This window comes from Dothidotthia symphoricarpi, assembly GCF_010015815.1.
Source record: "Dothidotthia symphoricarpi CBS 119687 unplaced genomic scaffold P153scaffold_20, whole genome shotgun sequence".
Classification (NCBI taxonomy): Eukaryota; Fungi; Ascomycota; class Dothideomycetes; order Pleosporales; family Dothidotthiaceae; genus Dothidotthia; species Dothidotthia symphoricarpi.
This window is the reverse complement of record NW_022985027.1, coordinates 562,761-580,817: the sequence shown is the minus strand read 5'-3', so window position 1 is coordinate 580,817 and position 18,057 is coordinate 562,761. Positions and strand designations below refer to the sequence as shown.

General features: G+C 53.8%; 7 protein-coding genes across 7 annotated transcripts; 5 read left to right on the top strand and 2 right to left on the bottom strand.

The window, feature by feature from the left end:
* Positions 1-91: 91 nt before the first annotated feature.
* P153DRAFT_348662 (glycoside hydrolase family 31 protein) lies at positions 92-3,503 on the top strand. The gene is made up of 3 exons (XM_033666212.1): positions 92-220; positions 312-1,089; positions 1,139-3,503. Exons 1-3 carry the CDS (start codon positions 133-135, stop codon positions 3,255-3,257), a joined length of 2,985 nt encoding a protein of 994 aa, XP_033519860.1. The 5' UTR covers positions 92-132; the 3' UTR covers positions 3,258-3,503.
* Positions 3,504-3,786: 283 nt separating this feature from the next.
* Positions 3,787-5,050, top strand: P153DRAFT_370125 (thymidylate kinase; the record flags this gene model as incomplete). The annotated part of the gene is made up of 3 exons (XM_033668962.1): positions 3,787-3,913; positions 3,978-4,086; positions 4,196-5,050. The coding sequence occupies 3 exons, from the start codon at positions 3,790-3,792 to the stop codon at positions 4,611-4,613; spliced, it is 651 nt and encodes a 216-aa protein (XP_033519859.1). The 3' UTR covers positions 4,614-5,050.
* Positions 4,621-5,727, bottom strand: P153DRAFT_378907 (uncharacterized protein; the record flags this gene model as incomplete). The annotated part of the gene is made up of 1 exon (XM_033669835.1): positions 4,621-5,727. The coding sequence occupies one exon, from the start codon at positions 5,725-5,727 to the stop codon at positions 4,621-4,623; it is 1,107 nt and encodes a 368-aa protein (XP_033519858.1).
* Positions 5,728-6,472: 745 nt separating this feature from the next.
* On the top strand, positions 6,473-12,517 carry P153DRAFT_370124 (histone demethylase JARID1D). Its single transcript, XM_033668961.1, has 6 exons — positions 6,473-7,209; positions 7,307-7,355; positions 7,411-8,247; positions 8,305-8,411; positions 8,461-11,144; positions 11,191-12,517. Exons 1-6 carry the CDS (start codon positions 6,778-6,780, stop codon positions 12,080-12,082), a joined length of 5,001 nt encoding a protein of 1,666 aa, XP_033519857.1. The 5' UTR covers positions 6,473-6,777; the 3' UTR covers positions 12,083-12,517.
* A 115-nt stretch (positions 12,518-12,632) lies between these two features.
* P153DRAFT_370122 (mitochondrial export translocase Oxa1) lies at positions 12,633-14,647 on the top strand. The gene is made up of 3 exons (XM_033668960.1): positions 12,633-12,731; positions 12,831-13,799; positions 13,854-14,647. Exons 1-3 carry the CDS (start codon positions 12,642-12,644, stop codon positions 14,526-14,528), a joined length of 1,734 nt encoding a protein of 577 aa, XP_033519856.1. The 5' UTR covers positions 12,633-12,641; the 3' UTR covers positions 14,529-14,647.
* Positions 14,648-14,824: 177 nt separating this feature from the next.
* Positions 14,825-15,303, bottom strand: P153DRAFT_299832 (TOM13-domain-containing protein; the record flags this gene model as incomplete). Its single annotated transcript, XM_033664300.1, has 2 exons — positions 14,825-14,953; positions 15,028-15,303. 2 exons carry the CDS (start codon positions 15,301-15,303, stop codon positions 14,825-14,827), a joined length of 405 nt encoding a protein of 134 aa, XP_033519855.1.
* A 402-nt stretch (positions 15,304-15,705) lies between these two features.
* P153DRAFT_113643 (SEP-domain-containing protein) lies at positions 15,706-17,474 on the top strand. Its single transcript, XM_033661923.1, has 3 exons — positions 15,706-15,928; positions 15,984-16,453; positions 16,504-17,474. Exons 1-3 carry the CDS (start codon positions 15,851-15,853, stop codon positions 17,243-17,245), a joined length of 1,290 nt encoding a protein of 429 aa, XP_033519854.1. The 5' UTR covers positions 15,706-15,850; the 3' UTR covers positions 17,246-17,474.
* Positions 17,475-18,057: the final 583 nt, after the last annotated feature.

Below are 18,057 nucleotides of genomic sequence, written 5' to 3'. Positions count from 1 at the left end.
TTGGCGTGTCAAGTTGTGGCGCGCTTGGCGCGTCCTGAGCGACACGTCACGTGACGCTCAGCATCCGCGAAACTACAACGTGTACCTGTGAAGCTTGTTCGCGAGAGCTGTTCTGCTGCTCATGTTCCAACCATGATTGTGTCCAAACCCAAGTCTGCTCCCCGGTGGACGACCTCGGTTTGTCTGTTAGCAGCGCTATGCTGTGTCTTTATTCCAGCTGGTGAGTTGCTTAGCTTCGAGACCCCCAATCACTTATCATGCTCAGTCTATCCTCTCTATGCTCAAACAAAGCGTCTGACAAGCACCTATAGCTGCGGTCAAACATGAAAACTTCAAGACATGTGATCAATCCGGCTTCTGCAAACGCAATCGCCAATTCGCCGACGACGTTATCGCGAGCTCTACCGTATCCCCATACGCTCTCGATCCTGCATCAATCACGTTCAAAGACGGCCAATTGAGCGGCGTTGTGCTCAAGACACTGGCAGATGGGGACAAAGTCCAGCTGCCCCTCACCGTCACGTTCCTCGAGTCGGGCGTCGCGCGAGTCACTCTAGACGAGGAGAAGAGGGCGAAGGGCCAAATCGAACTTCGACATGGCAGTAAAGCGAGGAAAGAACGATATAACGAGACCGGTAAATGGGCACTCGTCGGAGGCTTGCGGCCCTCGACAGGCGCAGCACTGGGCGCAGATGCTGAGCAGGGCCATACCAACGTCTTCTATGGCAAGGGCGGCAAACAACAAGCCATTATCCGACACCAACCTTTCGCCATTGAATTCCAGAAAGACGGCGAGACTCACGTGAAGTTCAACGAGCAAGGTCTTTTGAACATGGAGCATTGGCGAGCCAAAGTCGAGAAGCAGCAGGAGGAGAAGAAGGAGGATGGGGAGGAGAGCAAGGATAGCGAGAAGAAAATAGAGGAGAAGACGGAAGATGAGAGTACATGGTGGGAGGAGAAGTTTGGTGGTAACACAGACACTAAGCCCAAAGGTCCTGAGGCGGTCGGACTCGACATCTCGTTTCCTGGTTATGAGCATGTGTTCGGGATTCCGGAGCATGCCGCGAGGCTATCATTGAAGACTACGAGGTGTGTATGTCAATCTCAATGACCACTTCGTAAGACTAACATATCGTAGGGGCGGCGACGATGCTTTCACTGAACCTTACCGCCTGTACAACGCCGATGTCTTTGAGTACGAGCTGGACAGTCCAATGACGCTCTATGGCGCCATTCCCCTCATGCAGGCCCACCGCAAGGGCTCGACCGTCGGCGTCTTCTGGCTAAACGCTGCCGAGACATGGATTGACATCACAAAGACGAAAAAGTCAGCAAACCCTTTTGCTCGCTCGAAGAGCAATACTGATACCCACACCCATTGGGTTTCGGAGAGCGGCCTCTTGGACGTCTTCGTCTTCCTCGGGCCCACTCCACAAGATCTTACCCGCCAGTATGGAGAGCTTACTGGCTACACTGCCATGCCACAATCATTCGCTATTGCCTACCATCAATGCCGATGGAACTACGTTAGTGACGATGATGTGAAAGACGTGGATCGAAAGTTCGACAAGTTCAATATCCCATTTGATGTCATCTGGCTTGATATCGAATACACGCAAGAGAAGAAATACTTTACCTGGGATCCCCTGACCTTCGATGATCCCATCGACATGCTCGAGCAGCTTGACAAGCATAAGAGAAAACTTGTTACTATTATTGACCCACATATCAAGAACACTAATGACTATCATGTCATCGATGAGCTCAAGAAACAAGACTTTGCTGTCATGAACAAGGACGCAGAGCAGTTTGAGGGTTGGTGCTGGCCTGGATCTTCTATGTGGGTCGACTGCTTCAACCCAGCCGCCATTACCTGGTGGAAGAGTCTGTTCAAGTATGATAGTTTCAAGGGCACTGCGCACAACACCTTCATCTGGAACGATATGAACGAGCCCTCTGTGTTCAACGGTCCTGAGACGACCATGCCCAAGGACAACTTGCACTACGAAAATTGGGAGCATCGCGACGTTCACAACCTGAACGGCATGACCTTTCACAATGCAACCTACCAGGCCATGGTCGAGCGTAAGAAGGGCGAGCTTCGTCGTCCCTTTGTGCTTACTCGCTCTTTCTACTCGGGCAGTCAACGCAGCGCCGCCATGTGGACTGGTGACAATCTATCTCAATGGTCTCACCTCGGAGCTTCCATCCCCATGGTCCTGAACCAAGGTATCTCCGGCTTTCCTTTCGCCGGCGCGGATGTTGGAGGTTTCTTTGGCAACCCGAGCAAGGAGCTCCTGACTAGATGGTATCAGGCCGGCATATACTACCCTTTCTTCCGAGGCCATGCTCATATTGACACACGCCGTCGTGAGCCTTACCTCGCTGGCTCCCCATACACCGAGATCATCACCCAGGCTCTTCGTCTGCGATACCAGCTGCTCCCCGCCTGGTACACCGCTTTCCACGAAGCTTCTACCACCGGAGCTCCTATAATCCGACCAAATTTCTATGTTCATCCCGAGGATGAGCGTGGTTTCGCTGTCGATGATCAGCTTTACATTGGTTCCACTGGTCTTTTGGCCAAGCCGGTGACCCAAGAGGGCGCTGATAGTGTCTCCGTGTATATCGCAGACGAACAGCCGTACTATGACTACTTCGATTACACCACATACAAAGGTGCTGGTCATCATACCGTTCAGGCACCGCTCGAGAAGATCCCGCTTCTTATGCAAGGAGGTCACGTCATTCCTCGCCGCGACCGTCCCCGTCGGTCATCAGGTCTTATGAAATATGACCCCTTCACACTCGTAGTCGTCCTCGATAACGATGGTAATGCCTCTGGTTCCATCTACCTCGATGACGGTGAAACCTTTGATTATGAACAAGGCGCCTTCATCCATCGACATTTCTCGTTCGATGGCAAACGCAATGCTCTGACGTCATCCAATCTTGTGACTGCAGTCAGGTCAGTCAAATGCGAGTCGTATTTGAAGACAATGGATAAGGTGCGTGTGGAGAAGATCATTGTTGTCGGCGCGCCGAGCACATGGAAGGACAAGGAGGAAGTTATTGTCATGGAAGAGGGTACAAAGGAGAGCAAGAGGAGGAAACCAGTGCCGTTGGAATATCATGCGAGCCAAGGGAAGAAGGCTGCCTGGGCGGTGATCCGGGATCCCAAGGTCGGTATTACAAGGGGGTGGAAGATCGATTTTGGGAGTGGTTCTGCACATGTGCATCACGGACACGAGCATTGAGAAGTTGGGTTGTTTAGTTGGCAATAGAGCGTGTATGCATTTAGGGTTGTGGATCTGGATACATGGCTCAAGCGCGTGGTTGTCTTGAGGTGGGAAATATTATGATGACTTGTAGAGCATAGATGAGAAATACTCAACAAACACTGCTGGTGCAGGAATTGATAACGACGACTTTGGTGGATGAGTACAATAAGGGATCAGGGTCACGCCAGTCTCAACAAAAGCTGAAAATCTTGTACCACCAACAATTTGATTCCGGTATTTACCTGACGACATAGTTCCTTCCATTGTAGAAACTTGCATAGCGTAACAGAACCAGATCATGACTACTAGGTAAAACGGAACGGTGTTCTGGACTCGAGAAAAACATCACCCTAACATGCACAAAGTTCACTTTAGTACGACACTAATCCTAGCTCAGCCCACCCTGCTTGTCCGCTCCTCCCGGTACCCCGGTCATCCTTGCTATCCTGATATCACGCTGCACTGCCATCCTCAAACACCACAACTACAACTCCCAAATCCGCCCAAGATGACACGAGGCAAGCTCATAGTGTTCGAAGGACTTGATCGCGCCGGAAAATCAACGCAGTGTCAAAAGCTCGTCGAGAATCTTCAGAAAGATGGCGTGAAGGTCAGACACATGCGGTTCCCTGGTAGGTTTCCTGTTTGGCGCGGTTACGTTTAATCTGATGTGCTGATTTCGAGATTTGTGAATAGACAGAACAACACCGATAGGTCAGATGATCAATAGCTATTTGGCTGGTTATAGCGAGCAAGAGGATCATGTCATTCATCTTTTGTTCTCTGCGAATCGGTGGGAAGCTGCGTAAGTGCATGGCCCTGTGTGTAACGACTAATACACTTTCCTTGCAATCCCCAGAATGTGTGCAAGTTTTTGATATTCTAAAGTTTCTGGAGTTGACCAACCCACGCAGACCATCTATTCAAGCTGACCTTGCCGCCGGCACCACCGTCATCATAGACCGCTACTATTACTCTGGCTGCGTCTATTCCGCCGCCAAGCACAATCCCAGCTTGAGTCTCGAGTGGGCTCGTCATCCCGATGTTGGTCTTCCACGTCCTGATCTGTGTATCTTCCTCGACATCTCTGCCGAAGATGCAACGATGAGAGGCGGATATGGTACTGAAAAGTACGAGAAGAAGGAAATGCAAGACTGGGTACGCGTGTTGTTTGAGTCGCTGATGGAGAGGAAGGAGGGAGGTGACTTTGTGAGGATCGATGCGGGTGGGAGCTTGGAGGAGGTACAGGCCAAGGTCCGCGAAGAGGTCGATCTATGTATGGAGCAGGTTGTTGGGAGGGAGTTGCCGTTGAGGTTTGTCGAGGACTGGTGAAGAGGTATCAAGTATGGGTTGGTTTGGAAGACTTTTCTTCGTCATCGTCTACATCTAGCATCCATGTTTCGTCAAGATCTTCGTCATCTTCACTCAGTTCCAGTGTCTCCCCCGCTTCCGTTTCCGAGACATTGTCCGCGCCCTTCCGTTTTCGCTTGGGTTTGAACATGGCTTCGATCTCTGCTTGACCGTGGGTTCGTAGACTGAGTTCTTTCATAATGGTCACCCACTTGAGGGGATTGCGACATCCAGGGCATTTGCCTTCTATGGGAACTAGGGCATCTTGATTTCCTTCTTCTGCGAGAAACTTCTTAGACAGACAACTCAGGTGCGAGATTGTCTGGCACGATTCGATCGGACAGATCAGAATGAGCGAAGTACTCGCGTCTGCTTCTGTCTTGCACACGCCACAAAGCTGCGTCTGCTCATCTTCCAACTCTCTCTTTGCTTTTTCGACATACGCTTTGCAGTCTTCGTATGCGACAGGGATGGTCCGAATAATTTCTGGGATATGGAATACTCCAACTTCTGCCCAGACGTCCGCTGCTAGTTTTGGGAGTTCGGCGGGAGTGACATGGATTGTTACGCTCTTCCGCAGCTTGGTTGGCAACTTTGCAATGTGCCTTTCCCATTGCGCAAACACGTCTTTCGCGAAGAACCTGAGGTCCAGTGGCCATCGGCTAAAACTCCCAACGCCCAGTAGATGATGCAGATTCTTCAGCCTCGCTTCCATACTCATAGGCGGTCTCTTCCGCCTTCTGTTCGGTGATGCAGATGCCACTTTCTTGCCCTTCTGTAGCTCCTTGACTCTTGCGTCGCGGACCTCTCGCTCAATGTGCCTCGTTGCGTGCGTGTTTTGCCACGCCCATTCAAATTGCAATGCAGCAAAGTGCGATGGAAAGCCAGTGACGATGCAAGTCATCTCCCACGGCCGCTTTCCCTGCATTGCTGTTCGTTTTGCGCCACCCTTGCTCGAGCCATTGTGCTGACCAAGACGACGTGCTGGGTTGGGTGTACTACCGATGTAGAAGGCATTGCGTTTTTTAGAGCGGAGTAGATAGCAGCAGTAGAATGCAGGTATTGGCTTACTTTCCATTTTGGACATAGTCAACATGGAACTGGGCTCCGTGTTGTTGTTGTGAATGGTGCCGGGAGTAACGAACTGCTGCAGGGGTGCGCTAACGATGATTGGGCAATGTTTGAGCCTCCCGATGCAGCCTTCCTCCCGACTTCAGGCCTGCTGCGATATGCGAGAGCTGGCACGAAGCACTCTAAAATTGGAGCAAAACAGTTCGCTATGAAGATTTGAACAGACAATCAAGATGGCAACCACTAATCACAAGGCCTTGGAAACAGACAGAGGACTGAGCTTGCGTGGCGACTTTCGATGCACTCGGGTTATCTAATGAAAAATTGAAAATAGAAAGCAACAGCAGAGTGATAATGGTTATGTATGTACCCAACTAAGCCAAATGAAGCCAGTTGAACACGTAGAGAGGCTGAAGGGTAGTGTGGGTGAGAAAAACAAGAGCGATGTTCACGCCACAAAGCGAGGTGTGGTCTGCCTGCAGCCTTGCGGCAACTGGATCGGCATGATGTATGTTTAATCACCAGCAACGATGGCGCTTGAGCGCAGGCCTGACGTATACCTACTAGAATGCGCCTGCAGTCACGAGATGATCGAGACAATGCAACAGCCTGTACAAGATTGAGAATTGCATGTACATGCGAGAGCGAGGCGTGCTGTGACAGGTGCTCTCTCTTCAATGGGTAGCATGGTTATGGTTCAGTCTCGCTAGCGGCGGGAGAGACCTTGCACTCTCCCTCGGACTTGCCCATCTCCTTCACACACCACGGAACGTTGGCCAGCGCTGCTGCAAATACTCTCTCTCGACCACGCCAGTCGCCACTGGGCGTGATTTGATTGTCAGCACACAGTTGTTGCGCCTGCGCACGTGCCTGGACGATATCCACCCGGCCAAAGACAATCGCGCCCTCTACCACCGGTTCCATGCCCGCAGATATCTCGCCTCGATAGCCCCCGCAACCGACGAATTGCCACACCAGACCGACCGAGGGAGTGCGCCAAATCCGCTGAACAGCACCACGAAACCACGAGCAAGGCAAAATTGGCAGCAGCGCTGGGTGCAGCAGCGGCAGTGACATGGCCGACTCGATGCCCCCGGGCGGGCCGCCAATAGGTGGCACCATGGCGACCTTCCGAGTCGCTGCCGAGCGCGCGACGCCCGACGCCGGCTCTGCAGTGTCCAAGCCTCGCATGGGCGGCGCTGCGAAGTCGGCCGTGGGTGGCGTGCAGACCAACGGCGCATGTACGATTCCTTTGAGCGCTCGCAGGGCGCAGGCGCTGGATCTTGCCACGGTCGAACGCAGGGGATACGGCGCTCCCAGCAACCAGCCGCCAAAGCCAAATCGCATGTTTGGTCTGCAGGAAGCCCCGACATATAGACCCACCACCGAGCAGTTCAAGGACCCCGTCCAGTACATTCAGAGCATCCGAGAAGAGGCGCAAAAGTACGGCATCGTCAAGATAGTTCCGCCCGATTCCTGGAATCCGTCCTTTGCTGTCGATACCGAGGTGAGTCATGTCAGACGAAGCGCGTCCCCACGTCACAAATTCGTTCCATGCTTCTTGGTCCATGTCTTGTAGCCTCAGTCCAATTGACCGTTGACAGCGCTTCCACTTTCGCACACGGCGGCAGGAGTTAAACTCAGTCGAGGGTGGTATGTACTATGCGCTGCCTCGTCTACTCATTCCGCGCAGGCTAACCCATCATAGGCACACGCGCCAATCTGAACTATCTGGATCAGCTCGCCAAATTCCACAAGCAACACGGCTCCAGTCTTACCCGCTTTCCCAGCGTAGACAAGCGCCCACTGGATCTCTACAAGCTCAAGAAAGCTGTCGAATCAAGGGGCGGCTTCGAGCGTGTCTGCAAGGGGAAGAAATGGGCTGAAATCGGGCGCGACCTCGGCTACAGTGGCAAGATAATGTCTTCTCTGTCTACATCGCTCAAGAACTCATACCAGAAATGGCTCCACCCGTATGAGCTGTATCTGCGCGTAGCCAAACCTGGCGTGCAACAAATGCTGGAACTTGAGCATGGTGGCCCCTTCACTCCATCGCCTGCCCATTCGCCTTTGAAAATGTCGACATTGGGCACGCCTGTTAGAAACGGTGCTGATTCACCTGCTATGCAGGCCTCCGCCGCTCTGAATGCGACACTGCATAGCGATTCTGTGCCTACGCCCACTGCGGACTTACCTCGACCTACGTTTACGCCAGTGAATCTGGGGGGTTTCACAGCAGTCAATGCACACCCACCTCCAGCACATTTTACGACGCCAAGTTCTTTCTCTGCTGTCAATGGTTCAAATGGCCTGCATCGAGACAATGTTGATTCGCGAAACTCCACACCTATGCGAGGCGGAGGCAGTCCTATGCTCTCAGAACACAACACCCCAGATCTGCGACCGACAGCACTCGGTCTGACTCCACTCCTGAATGGGCACGCGGCGAACCAGATGAAACGATCATTGTCGCAAGACGAGGAGGGTAGTATAGACGGCGAGATGGATGAAGCGGATGGCAGACGTAGTAAACGGCTGAAGAAAGGTAACTGAATTTGTGCACAAGTACCCTTGGAGTCTAGCATGACTGACGAAATGACAGACGCAGCACCCACGGTCGCCGGCTCGCACATGACCCAGCCTCGCCAGTCGACTCCAGGCCGGACTTTCTACCCGCGCGTCCGTGCAGCTGATGAGCGCCCAGGCGATGTAAGTACATTGGAGTTGTTGCATTGGATACGAATACTGATCAGATTAGCGATGCGAGACCTGTGGAACCGAGAATGACCCGTCCCACATCCTGCTCTGCGATAGCTGCGATGCAGGCTATCACGGTTACTGTCTTGACCCACCAATCAAAGGAATTCCTGCGCATGACTGGCACTGTCCGCGCTGTCTTGTAGGCACAGGGGAATTTGGTTTCGAGGAAGGTGGCGTTTACTCGCTCAAGCAATTCCAGGAGAAGGCCCAGAATTTCAAGCAGAGCCATTTCGCCAACAAGATGCCTTTCGATCCTGTCACTAATACGTCTAGATCGGTGACCGAAGATGACATTGAACGCGAGTTCTGGCGACTAGTGGAGAATCTCCAAGACACGGTCGAAGTTGAGTACGGGGCCGATATCCACACAACAACACATGGAAGTGGATTTCCTACTATCGAGCGCAACCCACGAGATCCCTACGCGACAGACCCCTGGAACTTGAACATCCTCCCCTATGCCCCAGATTCGCTCTTCCGCCATATCAAATCGGACATCTCCGGCATGACTGTACCTTGGTTATACGTTGGTATGGTTTTCTCTACATTTTGCTGGCACGCCGAAGATCACTATACATATTCGTCCAACTATCAGCACTTCGGCGCAACAAAGACTTGGTATGGCATACCGGCGGAAGATGCAGACAAGTTTGAGCGAGCAATGCGCGAGGCAGTCCCTGAGCTCTTTGAGACACAACCGGATCTTTTGTTCCAGCTGGTGACGCTGTTGACGCCTGAACAACTAAAGAAGGCCGGGGTCAGCGTTTATGCACTGGATCAGCGTGCGGGTGAATTTGTCATCACATTTCCTCAGGCCTATCATGCTGGGTTCAACCATGGATTCAATTTCAACGAGGCAGTCAACTTTGCGCCATGCGACTGGGAACCGTTTGGCGAACATGGCGTTCAACGTCTTCAGGACTATCGACGTCAACCATGCTTTTCACACGACGAACTTCTCCTCGCGGCTGCGGCGCGAAAGGACACGACAATCAAAACGGCCAAGTGGCTTGGTCCAGCGTTGGAGCGGATGCGCGACAGGGAATTCCACATTCGAGCCACATTTTTGGAGAAGCACAAAGCCGCTAGAGAACATGCTTGCAGACTTGATGGCTCAGGCGAAGCCGAGCCCCAGTGTGAGATAGATTTTATCATCGACGATGCCGATATCCACGAGGATGAGCTCATTTGCAGTTTTTGCAAAGCATATGGTTATCTGTCTCGCTTCTACTGCGGCACCACGAAGAAAGTTCTGTGTTTGCAACATGCTGGATGGTTTGAATGTTGTCCGGGAAGCTTAGAAAATGAGCGATACACTGGAGCTCGAGGCGAACACACGCTCGTATACCGAACGCCCAACGAGACGCTTACAGCAATTGTTCAAAAAACGGTCGACAAAGCAGGCTTACCAGAGGCGTGGGAAGCCAGACTGGAAAATCTTCTTGCAGAAGGTCCTCTGCCTCAACTCAAAGCTTTACGCACGGTCCTCAACGAAGGCGAGAAGATCGACTGGGAACTCACTGGATTGTCCGACCTGAGAGACTTTGTCGAGAAGTGTTCTGAAATTGCCGAAGATGCTATCAATTACACTACTCGAAAACAACAGGTTCGCCGCAAGAACGAACGAGTCCGGACAGGGAAGGGTGCGGCAAGCAAAGCTGCCGCCGCCGCTGCAGCTGAAGTTGACGAAAAAGAGCGGGACTATCGCAGCATGGAAAAAATTCAAGAACTTCTTAGCAAAGCAAACAAGTTGGGCTTTGACAGTGCAGAAATCAGCGCGCTTCGGGAACGCGCTCAAAGCATTGCCGAGTTCCAGGACAGGGCACGCGCAGCGCTACGTGACCGGCCAGCACAACAGAGTATTGCCAGACTGGATGAACTTCTTGAAGAAGGCAAGGGTTTCAATGTCGACCTCACGGAGCTAGAATCACTGGAGAAGGTTGTGCAACAGCTCAAGTGGCTGCGGGAATCTGATGATTTCAAGTTCAAACAAGCTACTACATTGCAGGAAGTCAGCGAACTCATTGCGCGAGGCGTCGAGTTTGGCATCCCTGAGAACCATCCTGAGATCCAATACTTGCAGGCCAAGAAGGAACAAGGCGAGTTTTGGGAGACAAAGGCTAAAGAACTGATGGCGGTCGAAAACGTGCACTACCAGCAGTTGGATGCCCTCTCAAAACAGGCAACTAGCTTGCCTGTTACACCAGAAACTCGTGCTGCTGTCGACGCGATTTTGAAGAAACAGCGGGACGCGCAAGAGCAAATTCTGTCTTTGTACGAGCGGAGCAGGAACCCGGATCCTATCCATCGACCAAAGTACATGGAAGTCAAGACGGCTATTGAGTCACTGAACATATTGAACAGCAAGCCGGCAGGTACGCTCGATCTGGAGAAGGAACAGAGACGACACGAGGACTGGATGCGTCGGGGCAAGAAGCTTTTTGGCAAGGCAAATGCGCCTCTCCATATTTTGCATGCGCATATGAAGCAGGTCGATGAGCGAAATCGGTCATGTTTCGACTTGTCCGATCAGCCACGGATGCCTGTTGAGCCCGCCTCCCGCGAGCAGAGCCCAGCAGACGAAGAAAATGTGGATGGGTCAGGGTCGAGTCGCGATGTGTTCTGCATCTGCCGCAAGCCTGAAGCAGGCATGATGATTGAGTGTGAACTCTGTCACGAATGGTATGTTTTCCGGCTGAAGGATGATGACGTGGACTAACGCTCGTAGGTATCATGGCAAGTGCTTGAAGATTGCGCGTGGCAAAGTCAAAGAAGACGACAAGTACACATGTCCTATCTGCGACTACCGCGTGAAGATTCCCCGCGATGCCACTCGACCAAAGCTGGAAGACCTTCAAATATGGCAGGATGAAATTCCAAACCTACCGTTTCAGCCAGAGGAAGAGGAGACATTGGATTCACTCATCGCCCATGGTACCAGGTTTCGCGAATACGTCGTACAGTATATCAACCCATTGATGTCCAGTCCCGATGAGCTCACAACACAACGCTTCTACTTGCGTAAACTGGAGGGTGCCGAGATCCTGCTCTCGAACGAGATCAACTTCTTCCGCCAGGAGCTCCATAAGTGGGCCCCGGTAGCTCCAACGCCACCGCCAATCTTGCAGGTTTCTCTGTCGACGCGCAAGCCACGGCCGACGAAACAGCAAAAGATTATGACCCAGCTCGGCATTTCGAACCCAGATGAATTACCGCAGCATTTGAGGACCAAGACACATCATTTCAAGCGGAAGTCGCTGGATCCTACAAGGCCTCCAGGGCTGCAACCCAGCCATGATTCATCACACACACCACCAGGCGAGCCTCGGCGTGGCTTCCCAGAAAACGACTATTTTGACTCTGCGCCGACGTCGACTTTCAACAATTCGCCAACGTTTGCTACAGACGTCCCGCTCAGCTTTGGACACGGCTCCTCTATTGCGCCGTTAGACCCAGGTCTGTTCGAAAGCCATGCGCCCGTCCTTACCAGTCCCATCATGCAGGATTTGTTCAAAAGCTCAGGCAGCGGACAGGAAATGTTTGGTGAGGCGATGGAGATGGTTGGCGGCCAGGCAGAAGAGGCGCTGGCTGTGACTGAAAGAAGCGACTACATGGACTAGCAGTCCGATTGAGTCGGAGTTTCCAACGGAGATGAGCAGCAATGAGGCGCCAAAGTTTCGTATGAGTCAGCTACAGCCCACGGCATCTCGAAGCTACGTTGCTCTCGATGGTCGACGGTCACAGGCACAGCTTCGCTCCGTCTAACGTTTATTCTTCTGTTATTGCGTCTGCGTCTGCTGGTATTCGGCATGTATATTTGTTTTGTTGTTTTGCGTGCATGGAGTAAGGAAGACGCCATGGCTTCCCCATTGCAATTGTAGGGGGGCTGAGTGTATGTTTAGTTTAGGTGGACGTGGGGATTTTGTTGCTGCATTCTAGTAGGTGTTTATGGGGTTAGGGCCGCGGCGACAAAGGTCGATATACCCAGTTAAAAGGCATGGGAAGTACGTGTTGCATTGTAATAGTCGAGTCGACGAATGTATAATTCAATCTTGGGTTTGTACGCAGATGGGACGAGTGAGGGTGTGCGCTTTTGGACTAAACGGCCGGCCGAAGTGTAGCCGTTGCCGGAAGTCGAAAAAGATGCAGGCGGCCGACGACTTTGGACGACACCTCACCATGCTTCCGAGTAGAGGGCTGCGGCCCGTCCAGTATGCCCCTTCAGCTGCGCGGCAATCGACGCTTGTGCGGTGCAATGCGTCGAGGAAGGTGCGCTCACGTCTCCATGCCCCGTCGTCTGTTGCCTCGCAGTGCCCGAGTGTGATGGTGCGGGTTGAATGCAGCGCAAACTGACCCACGGCCATACAGTTCTCTTCCCTTCCCCGAACCGCCGCACTCGCTGCCCCGCCATACCGAACAAGCCCGCTCCAGCACGCACAATGGCGGACAGGCGCGACAGGGAAACCGCATGCCGTGCTGACAGCGTCGTCTGTCCGCTATGCATCGTGGTATGCGCCGTGGAGCTGGGGCCAGTCGAGCACGCCCGGCGCCCCCACCGACGCTGTCGAGGCCGTCCGAGTAGCCGAGTTCTCCCAAGGCCCCGCGTTGAGGCAGCATGACGCTGTCACGTCAGCTACGCCCGAGATTGCGCCTGCGGGCATCGACAAGGCTGCTGTGGTCGACAGCGTGCAGAGCACAGCGGCAGGCAGCGTACCAGGCGCCTCCACTGCGTCTAGCGACCCGCGATCCATCGACGACCTCCTCGACCTCGATCCCGTCAAGGACGTCGTCGCCTTGGACCCCACCCACCTCGTTGACCATGCTGGGCATCTGAAGGAGCTGGGCTTGGACTACGGCTGGGGCATGACGGCCACATTCGAAAAGCTGCTCGAGACCATCTATCTGTCGTCAGGCTGGGGCTGGGCTGGGTCCATCATCGCCGCTGGTCTTGTTGTCCGCTGCGGTACCTTTGCCTTCCAGGCCCTCGCCTCGGACAAGCTGGCTGGCATGGCGGCCCTGAGGCCCATCACCGACCCTATCAACAAGAAAATGGAAGCTGCTCTTGCTGCTGGTGACAAGCAAAAGGCAGACATGTACAAGATGCAACAGGCGCAGGTTATGAAGCCCTACATTGGCGGTATGGCATCAACCGCCGGCTTCATGATCCTACAGGGTTGGGTCGGCTTCTCGGCTTTCAGGTGCTTGAGGGCTATGGGCGAGCTGCCTGTCCCGGGATTGAGTGTTGACGGCTTCCTGTGGTTTGCTGATCTTACTGTCCGCGATCCATACTTTATTCTGCCAGCTACCACCTCCGCCATCATGTACACCGTCTTCAAGGTGCGAGCACTCTCTCACCCTCCTTATTGACTACGCTAACTCAACTTGGCGCAGACTGGTGGTGAGGCAGGTATTTCAAACGATGCCACCGGACTCATGAGGGGTAAGGTCATGCAATTGCTTGCTCTGTTCATCGGTGTCGTCACTGCTTTCCAGCCCGCTATTTTGCAGCTCTACTTTGTCACTTCGGGTGTTTTGGGCGGTTGCACAGGCGCCCTGTTGCGTCAAAACAGCTTCCGCCGCATGATTCGCATTCGCCCTCTTCCCAGCAAGGAGAGCAACGCCGTGTACAGCAAAGTCGTATCTGGAGAACTCAAGCTCAAAGACATCAAGGGCCGCGACGGCAAAATCCGCTACCAGGCCCCCAACACACCATCGAAGAAGCAGGGCAACTTGGCAAAATCTGGAAACGGCGGCATCAACATCAAGGCTGGTACTCCGGTGCCGGTGCATTTTCAATCCAAGCCTGCAGTGCAGATTAACGGAGAGTACCCCGACCGTGACATCGACTTTGAGACGCCTCCCACGGGGTTGGGGCCAAGGCTTGACTGGTTCCGCAGAAACTACAGGCTCGCCTTCATGTATCGCAGGACCAAGGAGGGCATGGATTCGTTTATGAGGAAATCTGGCTATGGAGGACCAAAGATGACGGCCAAGCAGGCGAAGAAGAAGAGAGATGCGGAGCAATATGAAATCGAGCGACGCAGGAGGTTCGAGAACAGGAAATAAAATCGTGGTGGGCTTCGTTTGTATGATAGCGTTTTGACGTGATCGGTCCTGTGTGGACAGATTATAGAGTACTACGCACTAGAGGGAATGTACGATGGGTCGGCAATTGTATGTATAACGGAGCACGGTCAATGGCTCCTGTATAGATAAGGAAATGGAAGACATGACATGTATTGGGAGTTTTGGCTAAGTGATTTGTTCATAACTGATGCAGTCGCCGTAGTGTCCAAGGCCAGGCGATCGTTCGACGCTAGTATAGTGGTATGTACATTTGTGCCTTATGTTGTGTCTTCGTTCTACTCCATGGATGTGTACATGTCTAGTTCCTGTCCGTTCCTTCGCCTCCGCTCTACAGGATCAGCACGCATCTCAACGCCAGGCCCCACGCGGCGGGAGTCTGAGCCGGATCGATGGGTAGGAAATATCTGGACCGTATCGTTAGCATTTCACGTCGGTGCTACATGGGGTATAAAACATAGAGAGAAAAGGTGGAGAATACCTTTGTTCCCGACCACCCCAGCCTGTACGCCGCTTCGTTCGCAACCAACTCCCCAAAGCCCAGCATCAGCCCGTTCACAAACGGCAGCAGCAGGTTGATTGCCGCACCTCTTAGCAGACCCCATAGCGTGGGGGGCTTGTACAAAATCAAGGGCGACGACGACGAGGAAGGTGGTGAAGAAGAGACATCGCGGTCGTGGGTTGCAGAGTAGGTCTCGCTGTCGGAGGGCATGGTTAGGCCAGAGTCGGCGAGGGCGTCGCGGGGAGGAGATGCCATTATGGGTGTGGGGTGTGAGGTGGTGATAGATGGCTTGCGGAGGTGATGCGGAGGAAGGCGCGTCCCGGAGGTTCGACGAAGACTGTTCGGATGGGTGTTGGCAGTGGAGTAAGTGGCTCGAGAGAGCGAGACGCGCACGATACTACTCTAGACGCGCGTGTGGAGAGCTGGGCCGCTTCCGAGGTAGGTCGCAGCTCGGTGGGGATGGAGTGGTGGAGGCTCTGCGGAAGCACAATTCTAGGCTTGGCAGAGATTGACTTCAGCTTGGGTTTGGCGACTGGAACTGGGCGCCATGTACATGCAATTACAGTGGTCAATCGACGTCAAAGGCGCAGCTCGCCAGACAGCGAATGGCAAATGGCAGCCAAACACGCACAAACACGCAGCCGTGTGGCACGCGTAGAGTGAAGTGAAGGAAGGTGCACGGCCATCGACGTCAGCCTACTTGGTCCCCCCACCGCAACCAACGAAGCTCTACCAGACAACCACGAAGCTCCTCGCAGCTGCACTTCCCACTCGACCAAGCCCCCCTACAGCACCGCTATCCATGTCATCAAACACACCAGACTCGGGCGACGAGCAGATTGCACAGCTTGCGAGCCTGACGGGCCTCGCTCCAGCTGAGGCAAGTGGAGAGAAAGTCGTGGAATCACTGAGCTTCCGACTGACCCGCGCAACAGGCACAACGCTACCTGGACATTGCAAACGGCGACCTGACCCTCGCCGCATCCCTCTTCTTCGACGAGTCCGCCGGGCAGGAAGCTGAACAAGACGTCGACATGGCCGGCGATGACCAAACCGCAGACGCGACGCCCGACGCCCCCCAGCAGCCTGTGCCTGGTGGCGGACGCACGCTGGGAGGTGCCTATGTTCCGCCCACTGCATCGTCGTCGTCTTCATCATCACGCCAGCCAGCCACGCAGAGACAGGCCCCGCAGCGGGGTCCCAAGACCATCAAGGACCTGCAGTCTGCGGGTGGCGGCCAAGGACACGGGCACGCCCACGACGACGGGGACCGTGACTCTGACGATGATGACGACGAGGACCAGGACTTCTTTGCTGGTGGCGAAAAGTCTGGCCTCGCTGTCCAGAACCCCAATCAGTCGAACCCACGAGACCAAATCAACAGCATCCTGAAGCGGGCGCGACAGTGAGTCTGCAGCAGGGATATGGTCGGTTGCTCGAGCTAACACGGCCCAGGAACGCTCCCCGACCGGGCGGTGACGAGGAGCAGGACACCTCGCACTTCCGCGGCTCAGGTACAACGCTTGGTGGCGACGATGCTCCCTCTCGTGTCGTCCCCGACCCCAACGCCAACATCCCCGCGCCCCTCCCGCGTGCTCATCGCGAGCTGCACCTCTGGCGAGACGGCTTCTCCGTCGACGACGGGGCGCTCTTCCGCTACGACGACCCCGCAAATGCGCGCACGCTGGAAATGATCAACACAGGCCATGCCCCGCTGCACATACTCAATGTCGAAAATGGACAAGAGGTGGACGTCGAGGTACACGCACACAAGGACGAGAACTACGTACAGCCAAAGAAAAAGTACGTTGCCTTTGGAGGTTCTGGCCAACGTTTGGGTAGCCCAACACCTGGTGCGACTTCTTCAACTGCCCCCGCAACGGCTGCCACCTCAAGTACAACCGCATCCACTTCGACCGGTTCTGCACAACCAACGGTTGATGTCGATTCTTCCGCTCCCACAGTTACTCTCCAGATCCGACTCGGTGATGGTACAAGACTACAGTCGCGCTTCAACACTTCACACACCGTCGGCGACGTCTACAACTTCGTGAACAGGTCAAGCCCTGCTAGCAATGAGCGCGACTATGCTCTCATGACGACTTTCCCTTCAAAGGAGCTGACAGACAAGGCACAGGTGCTGGGCGATATGGCAGAATTCAAGCGCGGGGGTGTGGTTGTGCAGAAGTGGAAGTAAGGATGCACAGGAACATGGTGTTAATTGGTGCTGCTCCAAGTTTTGTGTGGGACTACCTTCTGTGGGGTTTGCGGGCTGCCCTCGACAAAAGGAGTTGGGATCAGAAGTGAACGCGTCAGCCTCATTTTGAACTCAACGTCTATCAATCACGTCTGATCTCGATCGGAAAATACCGAGTTTGACCCTGCAGCATGCACACACTGAACGCAATGCAATGCGCCATGCCAGATAAGCGTAACCTTCAACCATGTTGCACAGCGCCGGTTGTGACGTGAGAACTGCAAAAGCTATGATTGGTTGAGTGTTGTTGCTGTCAGATCGTGAGGCCCTTGCATGCGCGGACCGATGTGGACGGGAGGATTTCGGTCCTAAACCGAGCTTGGCAGTCGTTTAATTAGCTGGTTTGACTTCATCTCGCCCTCCCACGCATCCTTCAGCCCTGACGTCCTTTTCATCAATGTCTGACTGTGTTTCCTGGTGTGCATCCATCGTTATCTTTGGTGGTTTTGCACAAGGTACAGTCGACGGCTCGGTAGTCAATCTTTGCCCCTGGTGTGTGACATGTGCAAGGGCGAGTCATTTATCGCTGGGTAGGTTTGCGAAACACGTAGCAGATCCTCGAGATGAAACATTCGCTGATGATCGTAAAATTACCTACCATGACTGGCAGGCGCGAGCTGTGTGCAACGTCATTGTTGTCCGGGGTGCCTTGTGGAGATGAGTGGAGAGGTATCAGAAGAGACATAATCGCCCGAGATGAGAAAAGTTCCGTGATTTGAGGTGCTGTTTGGAGCGATAACGCTATAGCTGGG